At 33.8% G+C, this 11,282-nt stretch overlaps 1 protein-coding gene across 1 annotated transcript; it reads left to right on the top strand.

The window, feature by feature from the left end:
- Positions 1-458: 458 nt before the first annotated feature.
- On the top strand, positions 459-3,236 carry LOC127087538 (ADP,ATP carrier protein 1, chloroplastic). The gene is made up of 5 exons (XM_051028428.1): positions 459-1,346; positions 1,569-1,823; positions 2,005-2,148; positions 2,241-2,588; positions 2,662-3,236. The coding sequence occupies exons 1-5, from the start codon at positions 576-578 to the stop codon at positions 3,028-3,030; spliced, it is 1,887 nt and encodes a 628-aa protein (XP_050884385.1). The 5' UTR covers positions 459-575; the 3' UTR covers positions 3,031-3,236.
- Positions 3,237-11,282: the final 8,046 nt, after the last annotated feature.

Below are 11,282 nucleotides of genomic sequence, written 5' to 3'. Positions count from 1 at the left end.
ATAGTGAGTTAGTTAAAAGGACTCTAAATAACTCTAACAAATTCTTGTAAAACTCTTGTAATAAATTATTGCATGGTAGCTTCCTTTATATTATCCGTGCAAGCTCTACAATGCAGAATGAAAAAAGATGAATAAAGTTCAAGACACAAAAAAAGAAAAAAAAGTTAAAAATGTAATCACTATTCTTTCTCTCTATACTAGTATATTCTTTCTCTCTATACTAGTATAATTTGCATCGCATTTGCCTTGCACTTTTATGATGTGTCAATTTCACTTCACTTTCACATTCCATTTGTTGCATAATTCATCTCATACACAAATTCCATTCTTAAGGTTGAAATTTCAACCTCACAAAAATTAACAATTCACATAAAAGAATCTATTTCAAATTTAACCTTTGTTGTCTTTTTCTCCACCTTTTTTGGAAGTCTCTTTAGGCATATAAAAGCAAGTATATTTGTATCTCACACTTTTCTTCCTTTCAAGAATATATAATCCATCTTCTCCAATCTTCCATATGCACCCACCTTTTCTACCCTTCATTGCTCATGTTTTTTTGAACTCTTCTTTTAGACATGGAGGCTGTTCTTCACTCAAAAGGGTTTCTCTCCCTTCCCATAAACCCCAAAAACAGATTCTTAAACCCATCACATGGCTTAAAGCATAGATTTTTCTCACCAAACCCCAAAATCCTTGGTGGGTTTTCTCTAACTACTAATGGGTTGCATAAACTCAATAGCTATACCTTAAAAGCTAATAACTTTGATAAAAAGAACAAAAGCTTTTTCATATGCAAAGCTGAAGCTGCTGCTATAGGTGGTGGTGATGGGGAAGCAGTTTTTGATGAATCAGAAACTGAAAAACCAAAGTTTTTGGGTGTTGAAGTTACCACACTCAAGAAGATTATACCTCTTGGGATGATGTTCTTTTGTATCTTATTCAATTACACAATTCTAAGAGACACAAAAGATGTTCTTGTTGTTACTGCTAGAGGAAGTAGTGCTGAGATCATACCGTTTTTGAAAACTTGGGTGAATCTTCCTATGGCTATTGGTTTCATGTTGTTGTACACAAAACTGGCTAATGTTTTGTCAAAACAAGCACTTTTTTATTCTGTTATTGTTCCTTTTATTGCTTTCTTTGGTGCTTTTGGGTTTGTTTTGTATCCTCTTAGCAACTATATTCACCCTGAGGCATTTGCTGATCACCTTCTTAACATCCTTGGACCGCGGTTTCTCGGTCCACTTGCAATTATGAGAATTTGGAGTTTCTGTTTGTTCTATGTCATGGCTGAATTGTGGGGGAGTGTTGTGATTTCTGTCTTGTTTTGGGGGCTTGCCAATCAGGTAAATTCATCTTTTTGGCTTTGATACTTTGTTGCTATTTGTTCATTTTTGGATTGGTTCGGTTCTGTTATTATCTGTCATATGATCATTTTTTATTCTGGTATCCTAAACTAATCATGTCATCTTAGTATTATTCTCTTTAAGATGTTTATCGGAACCAGATCATTATGAAATTCTTAGTGTTTGTGAAGGAGAATGAGAATACTAATTTTTTTCCTGCAGATAACTACGGTTGATGAAGCAAAGCGATTCTATCCGCTGTTTGGACTTGGGGCCAATGTAGCCCTTGTATTCTCCGGCCGAACAGTCAAATACTTTTCTAATATGAGGAAAACTTTAGGTCCCGGTGTTGATGGTTGGGCCGTCTCTCTAAAAGCAATGATGAGTATAGTTGTTGGTATGGGACTTGTTATCTGTGTTCTCTATTGGTGGGTGAACAATTACGTTCCTCTTCCCGCTCGTAGCAAGAAGAAAAAGGTACTCTTTTCGAACAAAAGTAATAATATAGCATTCCTCTAATTTTGCCTTTCATGCTAAATTGTATAGGAATTTTGTTTTTTCCCTTGAAATCTGGATTTTAATCTATGGCAACTGCAGAGACTAATCCTTCAAGATAACTGAAACAAATGACATTTTAGATCGGTATGCATTGTTTCAGGAGAAGCCTAAAATGGGAACAATGGAGAGCTTGAAGTTCTTGATGTCTTCAAGATATATAAGGGATCTTGCAACTTTAGTGGTTGCATATGGAATAAGCATAAATATTGTTGAAGTTACATGGAAATCAAAGCTCAAAGCTCAAGTAATACATAACTTTTTTTCACTTTTAGTTTTCTTGCCATTTTGTTGTGTGCCTCTTTTTTCCCCTCACACTCACCTTTGCGAATTGTGCAGTTTCCTAGCCCGAATGAGTACTCATCCTTTATGGGCGACTTCTCAACTGCAACCGGAATCGCTACCTTCACGATGATGCTTGTGAGCCAATTTATCTTCGACAAATATGGATGGGGAGTTGCTGCGAAGATCACACCTACCGTATTGCTTATGACTGGAGTTGGTTTCTTTTCTCTCATATTATTCGGCGATCCACTCGCGCCCGTTATTGGAAAGCTTGGACTGACTCCACTGCTTGCTGCTGTATATGTTGGTGCCTTGCAAAACATATTCAGCAAATGTGCAAAGTACAGCTTATTTGATCCATGCAAAGAAATGGCCTACATACCCTTGGATGAAGATACCAAGGTTCGGGACTCTAAAATTTTGCGGATTTAAAAATTGGAGCCTTAATAAACACATGTTAAACTTGTTGTTGCAGGTGAAAGGGAAGGCAGCCATTGATGTTGTGTGCAATCCATTAGGAAAATCGGGCGGTGCTCTAATTCAGCAGTTCATGATCCTAACTTTTGGTTCACTGGCTAACTCAACTCCATACTTGGGAGGTGTTCTTCTTGTGATTGTTCTTGCATGGCTATCAGCAGCCAAGTCACTTGACACTCAGTTTAGCGCGCTGCCTCGTGAAGAAGAACTCGAGAAAGAGATGGAAAGAGGAGGTTCTGTTAAGAAACAAGAAGTGGTGGCTGAGAATGAAGATGGAAATGGTTCTGTTGCAGCTTTAAATACAGAAGCAAGTGACTCTTCAACTAGTCCATCTGAATCTTCAACTCCACACAGTAATCAGTTTTAGTTAGCAGTGCTATAAATAGAACTGGTAGATAGAAAGAATAAGCAACAGTCATGAAAGAAGTGTTTGGTGAAACCGAGATACTGCAATATATAAGGAAAGTGTTCGAGTTGTTAGTTTGGCAACAATTTAGCAAGTGTCATAAAATCCAATACCTTCAATCTGTGTAAAACTTTTGCCATTAAACGTGTCTTTATATTTTTCTATGATGTCATTAGTCTTGTAATTTACCTTCAAAATTCATTCATGTTCAATGAGTTTGTTACTACAAGGAAGGTAGTGAGGACTTAAGTGTTCATCTGTTTCAGTGCATCCAGTTCAGAATTTCTAGATGTGATCCAACATGGAGGTTGAGAAACTTCATTTAAAGGCTATAGGATCTTTAAGTGATAGAATAAGAGCCATAAATGTTTAAAATCTTAAGTGATTAAAAGAAGGAAAACATGTTTCGATTGTCAGAAACTAAAATGCTAGAAAAGGAGTAAAAAAAGTCGATTGGAGAATGTTGTAGCCGCAGAGTGGCGGTCTGGCAGGGCTGACGGCTGGCTTGAGCCATGTCGGCGGCTGGTTAGAGTTGGGAGCGACTGATTGGAGCTGATATGACAATTTGTCGTTCCGGTTTTTGAATCCGTTCACTAATATATATATATATATATATATATATATATATATATATATATATATATATATATATATATATATATATGGTATCGTCTCGACTAATTCGAAAGTCCTGTTTTTAATTACTGTTTTGATCCCTCTATTTTATCTAATTTTTAAATAAATTTGATCCCTTTATATACTTTTACACTTAAATAGTAAGTTACTTTTAAAACATGAAAAATCATCTTAAAAAGGATATTAATATAACTAATTCTTCAATTATAAATATTTGTCTGTATTTAATAATAAATTATAATTAGTTTATTATAATTATTCTCAATTTTATTTAAAAGATATAAAACTAATTAATTAATTAAAAACAAATAATTTACCCCATTTATAAAATATGTTATAAATATACTCTTTAGCAATTTATTTAGAGAAAAACTTTAATATAAATTATATATTACAACTGCTGTATTATAGTTTTTTTATGTCAAATATATTTACAAAACTATTTATTTTAAATTATTTTTTAATGACTGATATTTAATACTTGTATGATATTTATATTAAATTATAATTATTATATATAATTATTCTCATTATTATTTAGAAGACATAGAAAATTTAATTAGTTATTTATTGACAAATTTATATCTTTGTTGTGTGTATTTAGAATTGTCAAAATTGGATTAGTTCATTTTGATCGGACCGAGCACAATAAAATATATGGCTGGAGCCTTTAAATGAGAATCTAAATTTCAAAAAGAAATTTATATGTTAATATTTTTTCTCCCCTCCTAAATTTTATCTATCATATTATATTTAATATTTTTATATTAAATATAATATATTAATTTAATTAAATAGATATTTAATTATTTCATGTTTTACTTCACAACTTTATCGCATTATATTAGCTCATGTTATATTGAATATTTGTGTATTATTTTAAATAATTTACACTTTTATTATTTTTTAAAATATGTTATAATATTTTTAAAAAATAATATAATAATTAAAAATATATTATATTTAAAATAATATAATTTATAATTCATAATGATTAATATTATAAAATTTTATTTTATTTTTATACAAAATGGCCTATATTGTATTGCATAGTCCGCAATCCGTCTAGTATTGGTCTCAAGTAAAATAATTTAAGCCTAAGTTATAATACAATCTTAAGGCTTGATCATTAGGCTCATTTAGGTTCCGATACTCTATTTTTGTCAACTCTATATCAAAGTCACTCTAATATAATTTATTTTAAATAAAATCAAAAAAATAATGATATATAAAAATATAATTTTTATTTTTTGTGTCAAATATATAAAAAAAAAACATTTATATTTAATATTTCTTTAGGGCCTATACTTTTCTTATGTGTATTTTTAATAATAAATTGCAATTAATATATATCAGCGGTACTTTTCAACATTAATTAAAAAAACATGATCTAAAATTAATAATAATATATAAAAATATGAATATAGAAAAAAAAATTATATAATATTAAAAAAATTGAAATAACGGATGCAGGCTGCAAAAATTGAACCTGCGAGCTTGGTCTGGTAGCAAAACACTCTAATCACTACACTACAATCACACTATTGAACAAATTATCAACTTACGATATATTAGTCATTTTAGAAAATTTTACCTTACAGTTAGCTTTATACCCCTACAATTTTTAAAAAATTCTCATTCTATCCTTTTTGGTATTTTAAAAAAATTATTAAAAATTATAAAAAAAATATAAAAAAACGCACCAGAACACTTCAAAGAAGAGTTCCGGTGAATTAAAAAAAAAGGATGACTACCGGAACACTTTTTAAAAGAGTTCCGGTTTAGACCATCCAAACCGAAAGTCTTTAAGAAAGACTTCCGGTATACAACAAACCAAACCGGAAGACTTTCTAAAAGACTTCCGGTTCAGTGCCCCCAAATGACAACAAACCGGAACTCTTTAGACATGTGTTCCGGTATACATTACGTGAAACCGGAAGACTTTCTCTAAGTGTTCCGGTTTACAATGTGAAAAAGTGAAAAATTTGCTTTCCGGAAGTCTTCAGACGAAAATGGTAAAAAAATTTAGAAATGAAAAATATACCCTATTTATATGAGGGTATTTTGGTCAAAAAAATTTAAATGTAGGGGTGTGGGTACAATTGTAGGGGTACGGGGTAAAATTTTCGTCATTTTATTACTATAATTTATAAAGCCCACATTCAAAATTTTGAGGTCCCTCTATTTTTGAGGCCTTGTGCAACACGGACCAAATCGGCCTTTTATATATATATATATATATATATATATATATATATATATATATATATATATATATATATATATATATATATATATATATATATATTTTATTATTTTTTTGACCCCACTTTTTAAATTTCTAGCTCCGTCCCTATTTAGAAGTATAGGGAATTAGAGAGTTGTTCTCTCTCTCTATCAGAGTAAATCATTTTGATTGAATTGGGTAAGAAAGTTTCTTTGAGTTCGTGTCATTTATCTTCCTCTTGTTTGTTGTGGGTTTTCTTACACTGTTTGGGAAGTTGATTTGATTGCTTGGGGCCATTTATTTTGGTTGTCATTGTTCTTTGTCCCACATATTGAAAATTCACCAAAACATATGGAGAACTTCACTGCACAATTGATAATTAAAAGAAGAATAGAAAATATAAAAATTGGGGAAGAAAATGGAATTAGGGTTTGATGTGTGTGTGTGTGTGTGTGTGTGTGTGTGTGAGAGAGAGAGAGAGAGAGAGAGAGAAGAAGAAGAAGAAAAAAAAATGTTCCTACAGAGTTTATTTTTGCTCTCAAACTGATATTTTCTATTTAACTGTAAAACTGCACTTATGTGTTGTGTTACAATCAATAATAAGGGTTACTCCTTATTTATAGCTTGAGTTTGATTTCTCCCAAAGCAAAACTCTAACTAACCTAATTTAGATAAAATTACAAAATAAGCCTAAGTCAAAATCTCTATCGAGCAACCTGTTTCAACATTTTGACATTAATGTTTCGACACTTCCTTTCTTATGTCGAGCAAGCTGCTTCGACACAAGGAATTACAATTCAACACCACACATCTTTACTCTTAACGAATTTAACATTAAGATAAAAATTTAATGAGAACTTAATGTGTTTGAACCTATCTACAAATTCAGTATTATGCGAAAGTAGTTGAGAAAGTTGTTGTGGGTGGTGCAAGCATGAAAGATAGTTGTTCTGCCTCGGTTCACAATATTGAGACTACACCACCTCAACTAGATAACACTCAGATAATATCTAGTATGATAGACGAGATTCTAGACCTCTGTTTGTTTAAATTAAAACATGAACCAACACAAGAATATATGCTTCATAAGAGTTGCGTTCTGGAATTTTTGAAGGGAGATAATTGGCTAGACATACTCGTAATACAATTGTGGTGCTCGTAAGTATAATTCTTATGGTGATTTTAATTTATATTCATTGTACTTGAAGCGCTGCAAAAAATACAGAGTCGCCACCGGATTTTATTTATTCCAAAGGAAAGGGAAAATAGCGATAAAACCCCAAATGAGAGAAACGGTCTCGCAACCAAGAGAGGATTCGGAAGTTGGTTATGGAAGGGAAAGATGTTAGCACCCCCAACATCCATGGTACTCCATGGGAACCACTTGCTCGTATCAAATGCGTATGGATGTTTATTTATCTGTAAGTTGCTTGCTATCGAGAATGAGATGGAAGAGAAAATAAGTTTTAATTTAGTGTGCTCACCAAGGATTTGGGCCCTTGTGCTTACGTATCCTCATACGTGCAATAAGGAAGTCAGAGCTTCGTAGTTCGGCTCACAAACATGACATTTGTTTGGTTGTTTTTACTAAACAGTATTGACGTTCACGTGATACTGTTCACTTGCTTGTAGACTCTGTCATGGAAGCGGAAAGTATTTTCTTGTTTGCGGTAAAGTGGATACGCTTGGTTCGCACTCTAGTAGTTAAACATTACTTGCTCGCACATGGAGGTTTAAGCGTCGTTCACGGTATAACGAAAGTAACATGTCCTTATCTAAAGGTTTTGAATAGAGTGCACTAAGGCAAAAGATGATTTGATTGGTTGGGGTCGATTTTATGTACCGAGGAAAGCATCAGACCCTTGGCTAGATATAGTCAACGGTCCAATAACTCGGGAATTGAGAGGACAAGTTATCCTAACCACTCTTTTTCATCCAAAAAAGAGATTTGAATTATGAAAAGAGTTTGGCAAGTCTAATCGTTGGAACTTAGAGGGCGACAAGTATCTGACCCTTGACTAAGTACGGTCAACGATCAGAGTACTTGGGAATCGAGAGGACCATGGAGTCCTAACTACTCTTTTTCTCCCTCATAGCACCTAGATCTAACTTGTTTGAATCACTAGATGTTTTAAGGGAGAAAGTCAAGTGTCGGGTCCTCAGGCTAGGTACGACCGACAACCAAATTACTTGAATGTTGTGTACAAACACGTACACCCCATTTAGCATTCTAATTTGTTATGAAAATGTTTTGAAAAAGGTACTTGACGTTGGATCAAGCATTTGAATTTATTATGAAAAATAGTGAGTGAAGAATGGAGGTGAGAAATAGAATGAGGTTGAGAAGAGATGATAGAAGGGATCACGGAACAGATGGAGAATGTTTGACGTTGAATCAAGCATTCACATTGCAATGGTGTGAGTTTTATTCGGAAAACAACTTGACGTTGAATCAAGTACTTTTTGTTTCTTTTGAAATGCTTTGTTTTATCGTTTTATATTTTGTCTTGGTTATTAACATGCATGGTGAACTAACTAGAAAGCAATAAATCTAAGCTATTACATGACTAGGGATGGGGGAACATTTAGCCCAAAAGGGGGGATCCACATAATACAACATGAAGGCATGACAGGGAAATACAATTTACAACTCATGTGTCATGCCTAAACCATACAAATGGCATGGCACATCAAACAACAAAGAACAAAATGAATAACTGGGATGGCTTGGATCTCTCGTTCACATGTCACCACACAAAAAAACAATGGTTAGTATGCATTAATAAAATGGAATTAAAATTCTAATTCAAATGAATGAGATGGTATGATGATAGTATGATATGATGTAGTGATCATGATGAACAAACATATACCAAATTAAATTGAAATGGAATTTTCAATTTAGTCATTAACCACAAACAAAATGTAACCAAGTCAAAATGAGATTAATCATGTATATGGAAATTAATATGGCAAATCAAATGAAATTCTAAACATAGCATGGTTAATCACATGAAAATTAATTCTGGAAATTAAGCAATTAGATCTAATATATACAAAAGACTAAGCCTAATTTCTAACTAATTACCTAATCCTAGTTAATCTAGTTAAACATGAATTAAGCTAGTTTTCCCTAAAATTATGTTAAATCCTAAATGTCAAAAAAAGTAGGAATTAAAATCTATTTCATACAAAAACAGCATCATGATTAATAACAAAAATAGAATTAAAATTGGAATTGATTAAATCAATTATGAGGTTTATCGTGATTAAGATGAACAATGTTAGGCAGGGGTATGAAAACAGCTAAAGAGGGGGCAATTGCCTGACCTAAGGCCCAATCATAATGGCCCGCTGGAATTTAGCACAATAATAAGGACAAAATTTGATATCAGCGTGAAGGTTACTGTTACACATGGCAGTGAAGATATGGAGTGGACACTCCTTGGACCAGTCAACTGACCAAAGTATCAAGGCAATCAACGAATCAATGCTCATAATGGATAAAAGAACAAGCGGATTCTAATGATACCGCACTCTCCTCTCTCTCCGTTCATTCATCTTCCAATTCTTATATTAAAACAGAACCACCACCGGAGCTCCGACACCACCGCGCCAGGGGCGGCGGAGTTGGCCGGATTCAAGAAAAAGCACCAATTTCTTACTCCTCTCAAACTCTTCTATCCTAATTCCTCATCTACTATAACCTTAGATTAACTAATTCTGGAAATTAAGCAATTAACGTCAAGAATCCTAAGCACAAAGTCTGAAATTAAATGGAGGTGGAGGAGAATCAAACCACCAAACTTTGGGGTTTTGACTCTCCACTACACAAGCTACAATGTGGTATCAACAATTCAACAAAGATGAAGATTCATCGACCTACAATTAGGAGGATTGTCTTGGAACTTGTTGACACTTGGAAGTGATGAAGATGAAGAAGAGAAAACCAGAGTTATGTTACTTTGAACCTTTAATCTTCTACTTCTACTATGAACTCCTCTTCTTCAAGAATCAACTCTGAAAAATTATGAATTGGATTGTTGTTGTTGATGTTGATTATGTGAATGTAGGGATGATTATTGAGTGTAAGAGGTTTAACTCAATTGATAACAAACTTCAATGTGAAGCTTGCTCCAATGGTGATTTGAGCTTTGGTGTAGGGAGAGGAATTTGAGAAGATGAAGTGAGAAAAGCTGAATTTTCAAAAATCTAAAAATTCTCTCTCATTTGAGAGTGATCCATTGTGTTTATATAGGTTGTAGGTTTGGATCCAATGGAGGTTCGCAGTTAGTTATTGTCAGGTTAGGAGTCAACTTAGGAGTTAGTTGAAGTGAACTCAGTGAGTTTAATTGGTTAACTCGCTGAGTTGGAAGTTAGTTGGTTGGGTTAGTTACTTGGTTAATTGGTTGGTTTTGAGTGATCCCAATAGTGACTGGTTATAGCAGGTGGATTTGGCTTTGAAGCTCTGTTTATGACCCGTTAATTAATTGGCTTAGGTGCAAGGTATAACAAGTAAGCTTAAGTGCGACTTGCAACTGTAGGTTAATGCAGAGTATGTGAGTCATTGTGATTGTGTTGGCATGACAAGAATTTATACTCTGCAATGTTTCAGCAGCTTGCAGCATCGTCGAAGCACGCAAAGAACAGGTTGAGTCAACTCAAACAGAGGAGGAGTCGACCCAAACAGAGTGTATTCTAGGGTTGAGTCAACCTACGAGTCGACCTGTTCGGACCCGCGGCGAAATGGTTCAAAGGAGAACGGAAAATGAGTCGACACAAGGATGGATGAGTCGACTCAAGCAAGTTCCCCAAAACTAGGTCAACCTGTGAGTCGACCTGTTCGGACCCGTGGGCAAATGGTTCAAAGGAAAACGTAAAATGAGTCGATGCAAGGATTGGATGAGTCGACTCAAGCAAGTTTCCTAGAACTAGGTCGACCTGTGAGTCAACTTGTTCGGACACGTGGGTCTTACTTTGAATTCCAAGGACTTCTTTAGGCAGATCCCTAATTTTCCTCACTATAGGTACGTCTTCCTTCAATTTCAAATAGAATTGAGATATGTAATTAATCTTTACAAGAGTTATATACAAAAGAAAAATTAGCAATCCAAACCCTATGTTTGATATTGATCATAACTTCTTCTCTCCCCTTGATCTTAAGCAAGATCAAGTGACCGAAGACTTCCAAGTCGATCCTCCAATTACCGCTACTCCTTTGACAGAATCTCGTTCTTCAAAGCTTTCACTTGGTTGAATCCTCATTGCGAAATCTTGTACAAAAACCCCCAAATCAATCCTTGGTCTTGGAGGAAAAACCCTAACCGATTTTATCAATGAAACCCCTAAA

The sequence above is a fragment of the Lathyrus oleraceus genome, chromosome 5 (assembly GCF_024323335.1).
Source record: "Lathyrus oleraceus cultivar Zhongwan6 chromosome 5, CAAS_Psat_ZW6_1.0, whole genome shotgun sequence".
NCBI classification, from domain to species: Eukaryota; Viridiplantae; Streptophyta; class Magnoliopsida; order Fabales; family Fabaceae; genus Lathyrus; species Lathyrus oleraceus.
Note: the sequence above shows the minus strand (reverse complement) of the source record. Positions and strands in the feature narration are given on the sequence as shown.